At 43.6% G+C, this 20811-nt stretch overlaps 1 protein-coding gene across 5 annotated transcripts in view; it reads left to right on the top strand.

The window, feature by feature from the left end:
• The window catches only part of Mfsd6 (major facilitator superfamily domain containing 6), a 71044-nt gene that overhangs the window by 19745 nt on the left and 30488 nt on the right, over window positions 1-20811 (top strand). For 4 of the 5 annotated variants that reach the window (XM_060368341.1, XM_021649280.2, XM_021649279.2 and 1 more), the window contains exon 2: window positions 4084-5678. In XM_060368341.1, coding sequence (XP_060224324.1) covers window positions 4135-5678 — 1544 coding nt within the window. In that variant the 5' untranslated portion in view covers window positions 4084-4134. Of the gene's footprint in view, window positions 1-1933; window positions 2069-4083; window positions 5679-20811 lie in introns of those variants that run through there. The other variant, XM_060368340.1, reaches the window with a different exon arrangement.

Raw genomic sequence — 20811 nt, forward strand, 5'->3', positions numbered from 1 at the left:
GCAGAGAGCACAATGGGAATGACACAAAAGCCTCAAGCCTGCCCCTAGTGTCACACTTCCTCCAAGGATGTCACACCTCCTAATCGTTCCCAAACAGGGCAACCAACTGGAGACCAAGTATTGAAATAGATGAGCTTATGTATATTAAAATAGATAGGTCCATTTTCCTTCAAAGCAGCACAGACCGTTTCAGCGGGCTGACAGAGTGAAAAGTGGCTGCTGTGCTGGGCAGAACCTCCGCTGTAATTCCGTTACTGCTCGTTTTGTCTACTTTCGATGCTGTAGCTAGTAAACCTGCCTGCGAGGGTGCCCTGAAGTGTTTTCCTAGGTCCTAGATGTTTTGTAATGCTCTTTATCTTTTCAAATATTTGTCATTTCTTTATAGTGAAAACATTTGATATATTCTTTGGATTTTCTGAATGGAAAATCCATTGTTTTTTTTGTTATCTGTTTTTTACTCTTTTAAATAAAAGCTTGGTGTGTATAGTTTTAAAAGTGAACAAGATTGTTTGTTTTACGTTTTCAAAGCAGACAACAAAAATGAAAACAAAAGTGTTTGAACTTTTGTTTCCTTATTCTTAGACACAAGTTTTTTGTTTTTGTTTTTTTTCTTTTTGTGTTTTGGATACTATGATTTCTGGACCTTTGAATGTAGGAATGTCTACAGCTGTGGGAGGCATGGAGTTGACTCCTGCCCTGTGCCTTGCTGTCTGTGCCCTCTTGCTTTCTAGTGGAACTATTCTTTTGCTGTCTGTGTTGATGGTACTGTTCACAGTGGGGACATGGAATGGACTATGATTATTTCCCTGTCTTATACAACCTTTGTTTTCACTGTACCTTCATCAGCTCATCCCTGGACTCTCCTCTGAGGACCTCTTGAGATGCACTGGTGTTTGACTAATGTCCTAATGTCCCTTGGTTGGCAGAATTGCCCATGGAGCCTTCCCATCTATCCTTACCGACCAGTGGTCTCATGGCATCTTATGACCTTCATCCTAGTGTTCCCTTTGCCTACCTCATATATGAAATCACTTATTTCCTGTATCATTTGCCCTGCTCTCTCTTGATTAATCTCATTCCATGGCAGACCACAATCCAGGATGAAATTTTTTTCAGATATTACATATGTCAGTTCACTTTATTTCGTTGTCATCATGTGCCCTTAAACTCTTCCTTGCTTAGAATTGTGACTGCTGAGTGTACACGTGCACTTTTCTGTTTCTGTGTTTATTTTCTGTCATCTGTAGGAGAATTAGGGAAGGAACCCAACTACCTATGTTTAGTTTGACCTGTTCAACCCCCACTGTCATATAATTTTATCCATTTTAAACACAACAAACATTTCTTTCCAATTTGAATTAAGAAATTAAAACAGTTTAGGAAAAGGGGGGATTACATGTGTTTTTCAAGTGATGAAATGTAATCGAAGCTGCTGAGTTAAACAGGAGCAGATTTTAATAACAAAGAAAGAAAGCAACAGCACATTGGAGAAAGTTTGTCATAACCAGGCAGTAAGAGCTTTATGTCTGCGGGGGGGGGGAGCTTTTTCTCTTACTACTACGATAAGTAAGGTTTAGGGCTGGGAATGTAGCCCAGTAGTAACATGCTTGCTGAGCATGTGCAAGGCCCCATATTCTATGCCCAGCATCACAAAAGGGGAAAAGTGGGAAAAAGGAAGAGAATGAAAAATGAGCTCTTCTGCTCAAGGTTGTGAGGTCAGCAGGCTGGGCTGGCTTGTGGTGTTCTTGATGCTGGGAGCTCCTGGGTCACCAATGGAGCCAGGTTTGGTTTCATTAACCAAAAAGCCTAGCTGGCACAGCTCTAAAGGCCGACTATTTTGCAGGTGTTTCTTAAAGCAAAGGGAACTGTGCTGGAAAGGCAGGGTTTGGAGTAAAAGTCTGCTATCAGGAAGTGTGTCGGGTCCAGCTGATCAACAACACAAGGAAATCCGAGCCTTGGTGCCCCGTGATAGCTGTGTATACTTCAGTGAGAAAACGATGACGTGGTGGTTGCTCCATCTGGTCAGAAAAGACATATAGGCGGTGATCGTTCTGGAGTCCAGTTTAAGGTTAGTAAAGTAGCCAGTGCATCTCACCTGGTTCTGAAGAAAGCAAGAAGGAAAGATCAAGATCATATATTTTGGTGAGGGAAATACAGTGGTAGCACATTTTCATATTTAAGAATTTGGAGACGAAGTGAAGGGAAAGCTATCCAATGCTATGACCATACAAAGTCAGTCATTTAAGAATGACTCGGGATTTTTAAACCGTAGGAGTTAGTGGCTGCGTGCTACGTCAGTTTGGGGGCTAGCAGGTAAATCAGCTTTCCACACAGGTCCCATTCCAGTGTGCTTCTAGCTGCACAGGGTGGTGCAGGCATTGACCCAGAGTTCCACTCTGCAGAGCAAGTGAGGCATAGTGAGGCAGTGAGATCCTGCCCCAAGAAATGTTTTTATTGTTTGTATAGGGGCTTTGTGGAGATTTAAAGATGTTTACATGCAGGATTCTAGAACTTTTCTGAATGTCAATTCATATTGAGAAGAAAGAGGGTAAGGTCATTGGCTGGGGTGGCAAGTGGAGCTGATGTTTCTCTCTGCTAGAGAAAGTTAAAGGATTTGAAATCGCTGTAATGAACAAGCCTTTTGCACCAGTATATTTTCACTGCAACTAGAGAGGACAAAGTCTGATGCAGGCACAACCTTTTGACTCCTAAATCATTTCTGTAATAAAAGGAAGAGGAAATTGTGGAACATGGCATGGTTCCTAGGAATTTATACTACTGATGTATTGTAATCTTTCATATGGAAGATACTCCCCTCTTTTGATTTATTTTATCTTTTGTGGTATCAGACATTTTGATGGTAGAAGTGTCCAACCTTTTGATACCACAACACGATCTCTTGTAGTTTACAAATATGTTGGGCCACATTCATAGCTGTTCAAGAATGGATGGGTGTTGTATAAACCCAGTATTGCACAAGATTATGTATACTGAAGCTATAAAGCAGTTTTCACATCCAGGCTCTGCTACCTACTAGTTCAGCACGCCAGGCCTCAAATTTTTTATCTGTAAAATGGACAGAATAGTAAGCATGTTGTAATGAATGTGAATTAATACATGTAAAAGTCTTTAAGTGTTTTGTGGTGTAGTAAGGGATCAATACCATTTTTTCTTTTGTAAACTACTAGGAGGTTGAAGCCACATCTATTTCTGTGTGTATGTCTTGCTAAAGGCCAACTCCAGGGTCTCACACACATTGGCCAAATGCTGTACCACAGAGCTATATGGCAGCTCTCAATAGATGTCACCGGTTTTTGGTTCTAATCTCTTAAACTCATGCCCTAAGTGACTCTTTAGAGCAGTGGTTCTCAATTTGTGAGTCATGACCCCTTCAGGGGTCAAATGACCATTTCACAGGGGTCACATATCAGATATCCAGCATATCAGATACTTACATCATGATCCATAATAGTAGCAAAATTACAGTTATGAATAGAAACAAAATACTTTTATGGTTGGTACCACAGCATGCATGATGGACTGTATTAAAGGGTTGCAGCATTAGGGAGACTGAGAACCAGTGTGGTAGAACATCCTATGTAATGTTGGTGATGGCAAGGTTGCAACCATACCCAGTGCCTCACCAGCAATCAAATACCATCAGTGGCCATCACAGTACTTACTTTTCAGAAGAGATATATTTTACCTTTGTGTGTATATATGTGTCCCTCCAGTGTGTGTGTGTGTGTGTGTGTGTGTGTCTGTAGATTTGTGTATGTGCCTGTGTTGATGGAGATCAGAAGAGGGCATTAGAGCCCTAGAGTTGGAGTTACAGATAGTTGGAATGGTTGCAGGCCACAGGTTGTGGGTCCTCTGTAAGAACTGAAAGTGATTTTAACCACTGAGCTACTTCTCCATCCTCATATTTAATTTTTTAAGGCTATTTTTCTTGGCCAGGATCATGTGGCTGTGATAAGAACTCACTCCCCAGTTGTGATTTTAGTTGTGACTGAAACTCCTCATCTCTCTGCAGGGTGAGGCTCTTACTGTCATTACTAAGTGTCTTTTCACTTCACTTTACAGACCACGACTCAGGATTTTGAAGGTCACAGACCCCGATGCTAGTGGTAAGCCATGGCTGCAGATGATAAAGTTGCTATCCTAACTGATGATGAAGAGGAGCAGAAGAGCAAATATGTGCTTGCGGACCCATTCAATGGCATCTGCAGGGAACCGGAACCAGCGTCAAACGAAAGCCCCTCCTCCGCAGAGACGGCTGCTATCCCCGAGGAGGAGATAGACTGGATAGAGAAGCACTGTGTGAAAGTAAGCAATGGCCTTCTCATCTCCAAGGTGTTTTACTTTTTCTTTTACTCCGCCTATGGCTCTCTTTACCCTCTCCTGCCTGTGTACTATAAACAGCTGGGAATGTCGCCCAGCCAGAGTGGACTGTTGGTGGGCATTCGGTACTTCATTGAGTTCTGCAGTGCCCCCTTTTGGGGCGTAGTTGCAGATCGTTTCAAAAAGGGCAAAATTGTCCTCCTCTTTTCACTTTTGTGTTGGGTTTTGTTCAACCTGGGCATTGGATTTGTCAAACCCGCTACCTTGAGATGCATACCAAAGATGGCTCCAACAGCTCCCCCCACCAATGTAAGTCACTCAGTAACTGTCCTGTCACTGAATTCCTCCACCATCACCTTCTTTACCACACCACCGAAATCACGTGAGAAAAGAAACCTGCTGCGGCTGTCTGAAACCAAGCCCAACATCTCCGACACCGCTCTGCTCTCGACAGCGTTGGCTTTGACCAGTGAACCCACGGTCCAGCCCGAGACAGAGGAGGTTACCCACCAGGCTATGGACTTGATTTTGAACACAAGCACAGCGATTCCCACCCCCAGAGGAAATGTCACCAGGGAGACAACCACTGCTGTTGCCACCACCACCAAATCGTTACCATCTGACCAAGTCGCCCTTGTTTACGACCAGCAGGAAGTGGAGGCGATATTCTTGGTTATCTTGGTGGTTGTCATAATAGGAGAGTTTTTCAGTGCCTCTTCTGTCACGATTGTGGACACGGTGACCCTCCAGTACCTGGGAAAGCACCGAGACCGCTACGGGCTGCAGCGCATGTGGGGCTCCCTGGGCTGGGGCCTGGCCATGCTGTCTGTGGGCATTGGGATTGACTACACCCACATAGATGTGCTCATTGATGGGAAGGGGTGTAAACCCCCCGAGTACCGGAACTACCAGATCGTCTTCATCGTCTTCGGGGTTCTCATGACCATGGCCCTGATCGTCGCCACGCAGTTCCGCTTCCGCTACAACCACTTCAAAAATAGTGACAGTAAAGGGAAAGAGGTGGAGATCCCGCAGGTGGAAAGGGACAACTCCACAGAGTCCTCCGAGGAGACTCCAACCGCTGCGACTCACTCGCAGGCCTTCAACTTCTGGGACTTGATCAAGCTGCTGTGCAGTGTGCAGTATGGCTCCGTGCTCTTCGTGGCCTGGTTCATGGGCTTTGGCTATGGCTTTGTGTTCACCTTTCTCTACTGGCACCTGGAGGACCTGAATGGAACCACAACCCTCTTTGGGGTCTGCTCAGTCCTGAGTCATGTGTCCGAGCTGACGGCTTACTTCTTCAGCCACAAGCTTATTGAGCTGATCGGCCACATCAGGTAAGAGGGTGCTTACTATTGGCTGCTCCCAGCAACTGAACTTCCTGTGATGTAGCTCCTTAATAGGGTGGGGCCAGGTGGGGGTGGAGCTTTCTGTTGCTCCTCCTTCCAACAGGACCACAAGGAAGCAAGGAACAGATTGAGCTGGATTATCTACAAGAGACAAAAGCGGGCTACAACCCATTCCCACAGAAGGGCTGTGAGGCTGTGTAGTAAGGGACTCAGGCAGCTAATATTTCCAAGTTCCAATGTGGGGAACTCTATTGTTCTGTGGAGCCTGAGGGCCTACCTCTCCGTGGCACTTCTGAGGGATGGTTTTAGTGGATAAAGTGATTATCTTTCTTCAGCCTTTCTATATTCCCAAATACCTACTGATAAAGAGCCAGGGAATATGGCATATAAAGTTCGTCAGAGCTGGACATGTACCTCAGTGACAGAGCCCTTGTGAGTGTGAATTCTGATCTCCAGAACTGCCAGGGAAATAAAAAAGAAAGAAAAGGAGGGGAAAAAAAACCCTTATATTCAATAAAATTGTGATGTAACATAACATAGTTCTCTAATCCATGCTATTACATGGAAGAAATTTTCATGTAACACTGTCCGCTAGTGACCTTAATTTTTGAAGTTGTATGTACCTTGATGGCATGGATTACTTGAAGTCTTCTTTTTATCTTAAGTTTCCTAGGTTATCCTTTTAGTTAAAATAAAATAGACAACTAGTCTTCTTTACCATTAGCATTTGTGGAAAGCAGATTGAATAGCTGTTTTATAGTCACATCTGCTCTAAGATATGGAGCAAGTTACATGTCATGCTTACCTGTAGAAAGGTGGAACGGGTCTGTTCATGAACTTGGCCTCACTAAAACCACCAATGAGTTGTGTGTCTGTGAAAAATCTTCAAATCTGTGTTGCTCTATAAAATTACAGAGTAGGCAGTGGGAAGGCTTGGAAAACGATACTTATTCATTTTAAACTGAGGAAAATATTTTCTAATTTAAAGTTTCCTCCAAGTCATTGTGCATAATTTTCATTTTTTTTTGTGTGAGGTTGTGCCCTGTTCCTTTTCTTTGTAATGTCTTTGATCATCCACTGTCACTAAAAGCACTGTGTAGGTGGTTCCCAGAGCTAGAGGCCCCGTGGCACGAGTAGCTGAATCAGAAAGGGTGCTAAACATTGGGGATTCTCAAAACCACCTCTCAAATTGGTGGAAGCCACATCCAGTGCATTGCCCTCGATGAATGTGTTCCCTGCAGCCTGGATGTAGGAGTGGACCTCACTGCTCAGAGTAGCTCTTGAATAAGCATTTCATTCCTAAGGACATGTCCAGTTAGGCACCAACAAAGAGTGGAATTCACAGACAGAATAATTTAATCGACTAAACATAGTTAAAAACAGTATTAAATATACATACATTTTCAAATAAATTCTATACTAGCCCTCCTTACATGGAGAAAAACACATTTCCCTTCTGTCTACATGAACTATATATATATATGTATACACACACTTTTGGGGGTGTTCATTTATTTTCTAGCACAGGGATTGAGTTGAGGGCCCCCATACATGCTGGGTAACTGCCACTGAGCTGTACCCCCAGGCTTTAGGTGCATTCCTTCTACAACAAAATCACAGTGCACTACTACTTTTGGTAACTCAATGAGATTACACTTGCATTCTTCCTTTCTAAGTAGTATTAGTAACTGCTTAGAAATCTAAAGTTCACATAATCTTAATTTTCTGGTTTTATGTACAAAGAACATATCCCCTTTCTTGCTTAATGATGTAATGAAGAAGGTGGCTCCTGTGGTTTCTGTGTTGCTCTCAAGAGCTTTGAGGATTCCATCAATATTATGTCATTCCCCCATTTTGCTTTTAAAGTCTGTCCATTAAAATATTAATCAGAATCTTGAGGGATAGCTCACTGAGTTACAGGGCTTTCCATGCAAGCACAAGGACCTGAGTTTGCATTCCTAGGAGAGCATTTCATTTGGATGTCACAGTGTGCCTGTACTATGACACTCTTGAGGGGATATGGAGGGGGCGGGGTGACAGAAGAATCCTTGGAAGTCCATAGGCCAGTGAGCCTGGACACCCAGCATAGAAACAACAAAGAGACCCTGTCTCAAACAAGGCGGATGGTGAGGATGGTCTCCTAAGGTTGTCCTCTGACCCTCACACACATGTACAGCATGTGTGCATCTACAGTCACAAACGTGAATGTTCACATACACACATCATGCACAGATACACAAAGCATGTTAATGATAAAATGTTCTAATGGTTAAAATGAGATTATACCCACATCTGTTCAGAGACAGGGCTGTTTTTCTTGGTAAGAACTTTGAGAGCCCAGTCAGGTGGTGGTTGAGATGTGGGAGTTGAAATGTGTAGGGATGACCATTTCAACTTTTTGTTGGAAAAATATCATACATGAAAAAGCCTAGGAAATTATCTAAGAATTTTAGACGTTATATAGAGCCATAAATATATGCCCCTGGGTACTATGCGTTTTGTTGTTTGGTTCCTATTGGGAGTTTTTAGTGTTAACATTGCAGAAAAAAAATTTAAAAATATCCAAATATAGTTAGTTACAACTATGTTTTCATAAAATCTGTGTGTGTGTATGTATGTGTGTATGCAAACATGCAGAGGCTACATTAGGTTTACCTCGTTTTTCTTTTCCTTTCTTTTTCTCTTTACTTTTTGACTCTTGGTGGGGGACAAGATCTCACTGTGTAGCACTAACTGTCCTGGATCTCTCTGTGTAGACTAGCCTGGCCTCAAACTTACTTAAATCTACCCGCCTTTCCCCCAGTGCTGGGATTAAAGGCCACAATGCCTGGCTAACCTTCTTCTTAAAACAGGCTCTGTCCCTGGCCTGGGCTCGTTAAGGCAACAGGCCAGAGAGCCCCAGGGACCTTTCTGTCTGTCTCCGTGCTGCTGGGTTCCACCCTGCTGCTGGGTTCCGCCGCACTGCTGGGTTCCGTGCATGAGCTGCTGCTTTTTTATGTGGGTTCTGGGGATTGAACGTAAGTCCTCATGCTTGCAAGGCAAGTATTTCACCAACAACTGCTCTGTGCCAACAGACCCTTTTCCACAAATTGTTTATACGGTTTCATAATGAAGAAAAATAGTTAAAAATAGCCATCTATCTCCTTATAAACCATATAAAATTAGACAACTCCACAATTGCGCACAATGTTTCAAGGAAAGACTCAACAGAGGCACAGGATAAATAATTTCTCACTGTGACCTTGGGTTTTGTTCTTCTTTATAAGGTAGCTTTGTCAGGAAAATGGAATGATTCTTAATATTTGCACTTAAAGAAAATCTTTTTTTTTATTTGAAATCATAAGACTTTGGAATTTATTGCAAGTATGTTTCTAATCCTGTTTATGTAAGGATGGTTTACTGGAGCCCTAAATATAGCTTAAGGGTATGTTTACCTTGATGAATATTTGAACAGTGATGAGTAGGTCGTGACCAAAAATAAATCACAGTAAATCATTATAAATGTATAAGCTATTGTTAGTGTTCCAGCATCACCCATGTCATTCTATTTACATTTATTTCCATTTTAAGGGATACATGAAAATCTACTCAATCACTTGATCCCACAGTTCTTATATTGAAGGTTGGTCCTGCCATGAAGTAGTATCTAGAGGGAAGAAAATATTACCTATGTTTTCCATGTATTACTACATAATACTAGCTATGGACAAGCCAGTTAGTTTGGCAAAGATGAGTTGGCTGGCAGGAGGGGTCACAGGCCTCCTGAGAGGAACACTGCAGGAAGGCCCAGGGTAGGGAGGAAAGGTGCAGGGCAGCCCCTGGCTGAGGACACTGGGAAGGACACACAGTGCCCTGCGCTCACTGGAGAGACAGTGAGCCGAGAGGAGGGAGACATGACCTCTCTGTGTGTGAGTCTAGATTTGTTTGCTTCTCATCCTTTTCCTTGTTTCTACCCATGTCTTTGTGCCCTCTCCTGCTCTCGGAGCTGCTGCCTCTGGAGCATACTGGTTCCCGAGGCTATGCGTCCTGGGATGGGGTACGCCGTCTTCTGAGGAATTCAGCTAATGCAGTGGTTCTCCACCAGCAGGCTCACCAAGACAGCATTTATAGCTCCCCATACCCAGGCTGTACCCACATCAGTGACATCAGACTCCAGTGTGTGCTTTCTGAAGTCCCTAGAGGGTTTCACTGTGCAGCCAAGGTTAAGAAATGCTGGGCTAATGAGATGCATTGATGAGAGGAACCCAGGAATGATCGGGGGCAAGGAAGGGGGGTCATTTTTCTGCCTTTCCAGTATATACAGTGTGGTGGTATAACCTTTGGGCTCTGTTCCCTTATCCTTCCGAGTGGTCCTTTCCTTGCCTGCAGTTCTTGTCATGCATGTTTGTGCTAACTGGTCCTCAGGGAAACTCATCTTAGAGTGGGTGGGCCATTCCACCACTGCTCTCTGAGCCCTAGGGGTCTTTTCAACTTGAGATCTCTGTGCTGTATCAGTTCTCTGCAGCATGTGTGTCTGACTCATGAGTCTATCTACCATGTGGATCATTTCTTTCCTTTGCTTCACCTGGCCATGCAGAAGTTGCTTGCAGCAACCACATGTTCAAGCTTCTCCATTTGCTTACTTAAGTACTCAGATGAAGAAAGACTGGTGTCTTTTCCCCCGATTAGATGTGGCCTCATACAGCATCGACAACCTAGGAGAGCTCCGGTGACCATGGCCACTGTGATGACACAGAATGGACATCAACAACTTCCTTGTTCTTTCCCACCAAATCTGTGTAGCCTTGGATGGCCTGGGACTCTCTATGTAGGGCAGTCTGGCTGCGGAATCCAGAGATCTGCTGCCTCTGTCTTGTGAGCCCTGGGATTAAAGGTGTGCACCACCATCACTGGCTAACTCATTTTTTGATTAAAAAGCAAGGCAATGGTGGACCTTAAACAACTTCTGGTCCTCTTCTGATTTAAAGGAGGAACAGTTCTTTTTAAAAAGCATTTTCTCCTGGGCTGACAAGGTCTCTCAGGAGGTAAGTGTCTGCCACCAAAGCCTGATCACCCATGTTCAATCACCAGAACTAAGATTTTAGGAAAGAACCAATTCCTGCAAGTTGTCCTTGACCTGCCACACAAGTAGCTGATGCCTGTCACCTTCCCACCTCCACAAAGTTAATAACCACGATACATTTATTAAAATATTTGATCACAGTGAAGTGTTTTAAAAGACATAATTAAGTTTGCAATGTGCTCTAGAGGATCAAGTATTACTCTGTAGTATTTAAAGTAATCAGTGTAATTGTACAATTTAGTTGAATACCCTGCTAATCCCTGCACTAAAAGGGCTGGTAAAGACAGAGGCTATTGAAGCTCAAACTGATGCTGGCGTGAGCAAATGTGAACTTTCTCTGCAGGCAAATGGGAATCATAGCAAGGTTCAACAGCAAGGCCTCAGCCCAACACATGGGAGGGCCACTGACTTGTGTAGGCCGCAGCTGAGTCTAGAGCGAGGAGCCTACTGAGGATGTTCCTAAGGCGTCCAGGTGGGAGGCAGTAACCACTTGAAGTACAGAAGTAGCAACAGAAATTGAGAGGCCACTACGGGAAGGTGAGGCTGACGGGCTGCAGCAGTAAGTAGAGTTATAGACCGTGGTGTGTCCCGATAGGACACGATAGCTGGGGGATAGGAAACTCAGAAAAGAATGTGGACTTGAGGATATTATACAGGGAGATGTCAGGCACACTGGACTACTCTAAGTGGCTTGAAGATATGGGACAGTTTAAACCATGAGCATAGGCAGGATCACTAAGAAAATCTTCTGGGCTAAGAAAAGTAGGGGGTTGTAGCTGTCCCCAAGACAGCATTGCATGTTTCTGATGGTGCTAAAACGTTGGTCTGTGACTTTTGGCACTAAGAAAGTGCCTGCATGCTGGGCACATGTAGTGTTTGGGGTGTGTGAACTTTATGTAGCTTGTTTCTACATCTAGCTTGAGAAGGAATTGACCTTCAAGAATCCTCTGACACCATTCTGAGAGCCTGTGGCCTGGTTCTTGAAAGGCTGCCTCATAGCATATGCTAGTACAAGCTGAGTCTGGCGGCCCAGCTCAGCCCAGAGCTGCCACTTGATGCTGACAGCATTTGGCAAGTTAGAGACCTTTTGTGTCTGTTGTGTCCTCTTCTGATGGGCACAGGGTTAGTGACTATCATTGAGAATGCTTTATGAAGGCTAGATGAAACATGGCAGTTTCTCATTGCAGTGGCTGGTACAGCCAAGGAGTTCAACTAATTCTGAATTGTTTATTTGTCCATCGTTTATTAAGGTTTTCATAGCTGCATGACCTATTGAGTCTATTAAAAGTGCAGCTAACAACAGCAGTGTGTGGATCAAGGACTTGTCAAAGTCAGGGAGCACAGGGTTTCCTGGAAAGCTTACATTTTCCTCAAACATACTGGTCAAATCAAGTTTTTTTTCCACAAATTTATGGTGGCTAGAGATTGTCAGATGAAATGGATTTATACTGAACTGGTAGAGCAGTAACTGACTGAGCCTTTATAGTTTTTTTTAATTTTCATTTTATTTTTTTTAATCATAGTTTATTCACTTTGTATCCCGGCTGTAGCCTCTTCTCCACCCCCTCCCAATCCTACCCTCCCTCTTCTTCTCCTATGCCCTTCCCCCAGTCCAATGATAGGGTAAGTCCTACTTCCCTTCAATCTTACCCTAGCTTATCAGGTCTCAACAGGACTGGCTTCTTTGTCTTCCTCTGTGGCCTGGTAAGGCTGCTCCCCCAACCCCTCAGGTGGATGTGATCAAAGAGCCAGACACTGAGTTCGTGTCAAAGACAGTCCCTGTTTCTATTATTGGAGAACCCTCTTGGACACTGAGCTGCCATGGTCTACATCTGAGCAGGGGTTCTAAGTTATCTCCATAAATGGTCCTTGTTTAGAGTGTCAGTCTCAGAAAAGACCCCTGTGCCCAGATTTCTTGGTTCTGTTGCTCTCCTTGTGAAGTTCCTGTTCCCTCCAGATCTTTCTATCTCCCCCTTCTTTCATAAGATTCCCTGCACTCTGCCCAAAGTTTGGCTATGAACCTCAGCATCTGTTTTGATGCCCGAGTCTTTATATTATAGTGTGTGTGTGTGTGTGTGTGTGTGTGTGTGTGTGTGTGTGTGTGTGTTTGCTTGTATTATGAACATGCCTGTGGGCGACAGAGGACAACCAGGTCAGGTTTCCTTCCTCAGATGCCATTCACCTTGTGGGGAAGACGGGTTCTCTCACTGCCTTAGACTTTGCCCAGAAACTGCCTGTCTCTTCCTCTTGAGCACTGGGATTGCAAGTATAGGCCACAACACCCTATGTGAGTTTAGGGGATCAAACCCAGCAAGCACATTACCAACTTAATTATCTCCCCAGGCCAGAATTTCAAATTCTTATGAATCATGAGATGCTCTTAGAAATCAGTCTTGTCTAATCAAAGTTTATTACTTCCAAACAATGAAGTACTTTTGCCTTTGGTAACTTGATGTCTTCTAGTGAGTTAATAGAATAAAGTAACCTTTCCTTTGCCAGAACAGTCTGTGTAGTTGACTGTTCTTCATCCTTACACAGAAGGAAAGGAGACAGTTTACTTAGAGCCCCAGTGCTGAGAATGGAAAGTGAGTGAGCTTTCTGCTGCAGGGGATTGATTTAGTCATTTATCCCCTAGGTCTGAGAAAGGTGGATTACAGTCAAGATGGTTGTGTCCTTTGCCCTCTGTGGGAAGGACGCCATAATCACCCTAGAAGCCTCCATTTTCCACAGTTCAATTTTGTTATTGCTTGTCATATTTTGTTCATTTGTGGCATGCAAAAGTGTGGTGCAGCACCAAAGAGAACAGACATAAAGTCTAACCCTTGAAACTGGTTGATCAGCCGAGCATTTCTAGCACGTGTTTTCATCAGCAGGGACCTTTAATGAGTACAGTTTTGCAGTATTTGGGTGTGGCAAACAGGCCATTTCTTCCAGAAGCAGTTTCATAAATACTGTGCTTTATGCAGTTTTGAATTTTTGTTTCCTCAGTTGTTAAATTCTAAGCTTTTCCTGTAAGATCACGGAGTGGATGTGACTTTATTGTTTCCTCATTTTACAGTGTATTTAGGCGAATTAACTCTCACGTGCTAAGATGAAATAGATTTAGAGATAAAATAGTTCAGGTTCCTCATGTGAAGACTTCACCCTGAAGATCTGGCCTTGGAGCCTGCCCTGGCTTCCATCCTGTGTCAAGTCCTTACACACCTTAGCTGGGTGTGCAGAGCCGGAGTTTGTTCGACTCTAAGTCTGGATGGCAGTAATTACAGAGGAATTAGAAGGAATTTCATGAGCATTCATGTACCGCATTAAGTGTGGAGCTGGGAGGAGAGCAAAGATGGGGGAGGTGGAGGGGGCTGCTGTTACTAGCTATGATACTTAATGTGAGGTATTTTTAAACTTTTAAACATTATTTTGTACATTTGTGTTCACATGCTGTTTGTGTATGGTCTCATATACTGTGTGTGTGTGTGTGTGTGTATCAGGGAAAGCTTTAATCAGTCAGTTGTCTCCTTTCACTTTTACTTGGCTCCCAGCTATCTGACTCAGGTCACCCAGCTTGCTCAGCAAGTTCCCGCTCGGCCGTCTGCTGCCCCTAGTAAGTTCTTTTCAGTTTATCAGAGTACTAAGAAGAATACATGAATTACATAGTTTGCATACTAGGAAGTATCCTCCAATACTGTTAGTTCTAGGCTCCCTGCTTACTCATTTTGTGTGGGGGGTTGTGCATGTCTACCTCAGCCCATGTGTGGTGGGCGGAGCGTAGCCCACGTACAGGAGTCAGGAAACTCAGGTCCCTCAGGCTTGGTGGCAGGAGCCATCTTGCTGACCCTAGGTGCCTTTTTCTGAAACAGTGATACATGGTGCTCAGTTAAAAAGGAGCTGGGACGGGGGGCGCTGCTCTGTTAGCTGGGGCTCCTTAGAGCCTCCGAGAAACACCTCAGGGGTTAAACTCCTTGCTGTGCAAGGACGAAGACTTGAACTCACCCACACCGCACACAGCTGGGAATGACAGCACACATCTGCATTCCTGGCGTTTCTACAGAGAGATGACGTCAGATCCCTGCAAGCTCCTGGGTCACTCAGCCTGGTGTGTACTGTAGGAACAAGAGACCCTGTCCCAAGTCAAGAACTGGCACCCAAGATTGTTCTCTGATTTTCACACATGTGTCACATGCACACACGCACACACACATGCTAATATTCATATGGAAATGCATGCACAATTACTAACACCCATATATAAACACACAGTCAAAGAGGCTCCACCATCACCGTGGAACACAAGAATGAGTAATGTTTCTTCGGTTCGCCCAAGGTTGGTGTCATGATAGCATGACACTATGATCCTAGTTGCATAAAAGAGAAAGTAATTTATTTCCTGTGGTGACTTACAGCATAAAATCATATTCCCATCCCACTGTCTTCATTAAAAAAAAAAAAAAATTTGCAGAGTCAGTTGAAAAAAAAAATGGTTCTGTTTTCATTATAGGAAAGGAGTTAATGACTTCTGCCACTGACCGACTGTGTGGACCACAGGCAGACGTTTTACCGGGTTTTCTTTGAGCTCCAGATTACAGAACTGCTATCTTAAAGCAGTCTTCTCTTTTAGAAGGGAAGTAATATTTCACAGGAGGTTTAGAGCATGTATTAAAAACACTATTGTCAGAAGAAAGGACGCTATTTCCCCCTGGCTTAAAGGGCATAAACTTGGATATTTTTAAAGATGTATTTGTAATTCGGCTGCCCCGCCCCTACCACACCCACAATAATAGCACTGTCAGAAAGAGACTAACCACGAACAGTCTTCAGAATTCTCCCAGCCTGTGACAGGGTGGGGTTCCCTGAGAACAGGCTTGAGGTTTAGCCTTGCCTGACTTTTTGAGTTATTATTGTCACAGAGGAGTGGACCTGTAGACCACCTGACTCCCTGGCAGAGCCCTCTACCCCACAGAGATAGAGCCAGATGTACCTTACTGTGTGGAATCCTGAGCTACAGTTGTCCAGTCCCCCTAATTCCTGAAACGTTAGTAGGAAGGTAGATCTAACCGATAAAAACCGTATCAGCTGTACAATCTGCCTCAGCAGCTCACCAGGATCTGACTTTGAAAGAAAATTTGGCAATGATAATGTTATTTCTAAAATTGAGTGGGGATGTATTCTACTTATAAAGACGCCAGTGAGCCACAGACTGAACAGGGACCAAACACAGGACGTCTGTAGCAGCTGGGACAATAATGACGCTGGGACAGTATAGCCTGGCACCAGGTGGCCTTGGGGGCTTGTTTCCAAGGTTGAGCTTCGCAGTTAGACAACAGAGCACCAAGAAGGCTGTACTCATTCTAGTTTTAAAAAAAAAAACCAGAGTTTAGAAGGTCAGGGGCTTAGGAAGCCTGGAATTTTAGAGGGTTGGGATCAGGTGACCTTGCTGGCTTATGTGAGCCACTGAGGAATATAATACACCTTTACTCCATGCCAAGAGACCTGGCTTTAACACAGTTTCTTCTGCCTCCGAAGAAACTAAACAGAACTCCCGCCCAACTGTGTGTGTGTGTGTGTGTGTGTGTGTGTGTGTGTGTGTGTGTGTTTTGCTGTCCAGGTTTTTTGAGACAGACTCTCATGGGGCCTGGAACTCACTAAGTATGCTAGGCTTGCTAACACTCAGAATCTTCTGCCTCTGCCTGCCTAGCGCTGGGATGACAAGTGGATGTGGTGCTGCCTCTCCTAGTATTTCGTTTCTATATGGGTTCTGGGGGATTGAGCACAGGTCATGCTTCCCAGGCAAGCTTTTTACCGATTGAGCTATCAACCGAGCCCCCTTAGTGCCATTGCCTGTGACAAAAATATGAACACTCTCCTTTGAGATAGCTTGATGCAGCATAATTCTCACTATAGATGTTATTACTTTTATGTGGGTAGATTTCTATTTTTCAATTCCTTTCTGATTCTGCCTTCAAAGAAATAAATACCTACATATATAGGAAATGCTTTTTAAAGTTATTTCAAGTTTAGAATAATATTAATAAACTATAAGACATAGAGTCTCAAAAAGAGAAAAATTAGTGATTATGAACAAAAGAGAATAATTAGCTCTTCTGTTCCTTGAAAAAGCATCTTTGCCATTAGCCATCAGGGAAATGCAAATCAAAATGACCCTGAGATTTCACCTTACACCCATGAGAATGGCCAAAATGAAAAACTCAAGTGACAACACATGCTGGAGAGGCTGTGGAGAAAGGGGAACCCTCTTCCACTGCTGGTGGGAATGTAAACTTGTACAACCACTCTGGAAATCAATCTGGCTCTTTCTCAGACAACTAGGAATAGTGCTTCCTCAAGATCCAGCCATACCACTCCTAGGCATATATCCAAAAGAGGCTCAAGTACACAATAAGGACATTTGCTCAACCATGTTTGTAGCAGCTTTATTTGTCATAGCCAGAAGCTGGAAACAGCCCAGATGCCCCTCAACTGAAGAATGGATGCAGAAATTGTGGTGCATCTATACAATGGAATATTACTCAGCAATGAAAAATAAGGAAATCATGAAATTTGCAGGTTAATGGTGGAACCTAGAAAGGATCATCCTGAATGAGTTGTCCCAGAAGCAGAAAGACACAGACAGTATATACTCACTCATATAGACATGTAATATAGGATAAACCTACTCAAATCTGTACATCTAAAGAAACTAATCAAGAGAGAGGACCCTGACTAAAATGCTCAATCCCCATCCTGAAAGGCAAAGAGGAAGGACACAGAAGAAGAAGAAAACAGGAAACAAGCTAGAAACCTGCCCCGGAGGGCCTCTGAAAGGCTCTGCCCTGCAGACTATCAAAGCAGATGCTGAGACTTAAGGCCAACTGTTGGGCAGTGTGCATGGAATCTTATGTAAGAAATGGGAAATAGTAAGATCTGGAGAGGACAGGAACTCCACAAAGAGAGCAACAGAAGCCGAAATTTGAACACAGGGGTCTTCCCAGAGACTCATACTCCAACCAAGTACCATGCATGGAGATAACCTAGAACCCTTGCACAGATGTAGCCCATGGCAGTTTAGTGTCCAAGTGGGTTACATAGTAATGGGAAGAGGGACTGCCTCTGACATAATCTGATTAGCCTGCTCTTTGATCACTTCCCCCTGAGTGGGGAGCAGCCTTACCAGGCCACAGAAGATGACAATGCAGCCATTCCTGATGAGATCTGATAGACTAGGATCAGAAGGAAGGAGAGGAGGACCTCCCCTATCAGTGGACTTGGGGAGGGGCATGCATGAAGATGGGGAGGGAGGGTGGGATCGGGAGGGGAGGACGGAGGGGCTTATGGAGGGATACAAAGTGAATAAAGTGTAAGTAATAAAAATTCAAAAAAATGGAAAAAAAAGAAAAATTATCTTTGCAAAGAATTATATTTTTATGTTATATTCTAGTCCCCAGAAGACTTATTAATAATAATACACTTGGAACCAAGCTATTTGTAGCTTAAAACAAAAGGGCACTGTTCCAAGAATGAAAATTAACCCAGGGTTTTCAGTTGTTAGTCCTGCTTTCTTCTCCACCTCCAACAGCTGGGTTGGTTGAGGCACTCGGAGGCTTAGCGAGAGCAGGGTAACTTGTTGCATTCTGCAGCTTTCTGACTGCGGCCTGCTCCAGACGCCTGTTCGCTGTATGCCAAGGTGGCAGCCAGGGGTGCTCTGGTCAGGAGTGAAGGCCGCCCCCTTGTTCTCCGTTTAGACCGCCTCAGTGGAGACCCACCTAGGAGTCTGTGGTAATCTTAAGTTTGTCCCAGCGACCTAAGAACTACATGGAAGGTAAAGGAACGTTTACACATATGCAAAAGAAACACGCTGCCATGAATTCCTGTCCTTTTGTACAGTGAAAAGGGGAGAGTGATATTCAGCACGGCATAGTCACAAGAAGAAATCGCATGTAAGAGTTAAATAGGCTGAATAGGTCAGCATAGAAGGCTCTCAAAATTCAAAACAAAAATTAAGTGGGTAAACATCTGGTACATTTTACAGCTTTTAACAGTAAATAAGTATTAAAAGTTAAACATCTTCATGTGTATACGGATGCGTTTAGAAAAATATTGAATTGAAAGGCAGAGTGTACTGTAAACTTTTATGAGCCTTGGATGTTTTTGACAAGCCATAAAGAAAAACGAGCATAGAAAACCCATGTTCTGTCTGCAGAAGGAGGGAAACGGGTTCTAGGTCTTCATTTCTTCGTGCGTGGTGTTCTCTGAATTTCCTTTTGTTTGTATTTCCTATTGGAGATTTGAATCCCTGACTCCATATAGTGGATTGGCATACCTGTTAAACTTTTGGAGATCCAAATGTATGTATGTGTAAGTCATTGTAGCTGTATTTTAGAGAAATGTATCCATCCAAATATAGCAGGTAAGAATAGCACTAAGAATTTTTATCCTTGCTATGTTCATTGCTATATATTTTCCCTAAGTAGCACAAGCACAAATTATTTAAAAAAGTGTACTTTGTATCATTACCATGGCCACTGGCTCTATTTTCTCTTGTTTAACAATGAGACCTGGTCAAATTTATAATATATCTACTTAAGAATCCATTTTCTGTTTTGTCCAACAACTCTGATTTGAGCAGCAGTTTTAGTTCTTATTTATAAAGGGGGAACTGGGGCCATCATGGGGCTATTTAGAATGTGCAAGGACCTGGGTTTGAGCTCTCGTAAAGGGGTAGGGCTGAACAGGAGTCAGGGGAGGATCAAGCTTGCAGTGAGGATATGAAAAATCCAAGTGATAGCCAGTGTCTGAACAGCCATCGAGTTACTTGATTCATTCAGTGTCAGTCTACATCTTAGTAGAGAGACCAGAAGCCTAAGTCATTTAGCAGATTGTATTTCTACATATCCATGGAAATATTTAGGGAGTTGTAATTATATAATTTAGAAGAAAAGAAATTCCCTAGAAGCTTTTTTTTGTAGAATCTCTCTCTAAAGCCTTTCTAACCTAAAAAAAAAAAAATCCATTCTTATTTCTGGCATAGTAAGAGCTATTCTTTCTGCAAACATGCTTGAAAGAAAACATGCTATAAAAGGCAACCTTAGCAGATCTTTGCCTTCCTTTGAAGACAGAAGACAGAATGAAGGTCTGGCATTATCAGTGGAAGATGAACTTTTGATTACATTCCCCTGGGTTTCATGTCTTTTGACCAGGCCACTGTGTGTTGTGGTTGCCTGTGGAGGCTGGGAGTGTTCAGGATAGTGTTGGTCCACAGTCCTGGGTTACCACCATGGCCAGGCATTTTATTCCACTTAGGAGACCATGGAAGAGTAAAACAGATCAGCTGAGGCCTGACGACAGCAGCCATTCTAAGCCCTAGCCGGTTGGGTAGTATGGCAGCATAGTTTGCTTTTACTCTTCTCAGTTTTGTGAAGTTTCAAGTTCTTTGTTGGTAAAATGGGGCAACAACTCTGTCTGTCTTCATTGCATTTTTAAGAACCAGTGAGGTGATGCATAGCATTTACCAAGTGCTCAGCTAGGAACAGGAAATGGTGTCATTACTGTTGTAGGTTCACTCCTTGAGCAAATATTTATTAAACACACAGTCTCAGCAGGCACTGTTGTGGGTGTGGGCATAGTGCAGTGTGTAATAAGACAGATACACATGCTTGATGGGGTGGGCAATAGAGAGTAAACATTAATCTGATAATTTGTGGCACAAGGCAAAATAAAGCAGTGTGAAGTGTCCCAAATCAGCTAAGGCGAGAGAGTGGTTTTAGTGTGGGTAGGCTGGTGTGTGGAGGGGACCCTTCCCTGAAGAAATGGCAGCTGAACCAAGTCCTGCACATTAAGACTTGGGGACAGAGAAAATCTAGAATGTGAATGGCCTGGGTACAGAACAGGAAGTCAGCACGGTGGGCATGGGTCCTGCAGGCCTGACGATCTCAACAGCAGAGGCGATGCTCTTCTAAGGGGAATGGGCGTAAACCGTCGACTTTGTTTGGACAAATGTTTACAGAGGACAGCACGCATGCGCGCATGTTGATGTGAATGAATGCGTGGCTGGGCCTGTGTGCGGGGACCGGA

Source organism: Meriones unguiculatus, chromosome 15 (assembly GCF_030254825.1).
Source record: "Meriones unguiculatus strain TT.TT164.6M chromosome 15, Bangor_MerUng_6.1, whole genome shotgun sequence".
In the NCBI taxonomy this organism is placed as follows: domain Eukaryota; kingdom Metazoa; phylum Chordata; class Mammalia; order Rodentia; family Muridae; genus Meriones; species Meriones unguiculatus.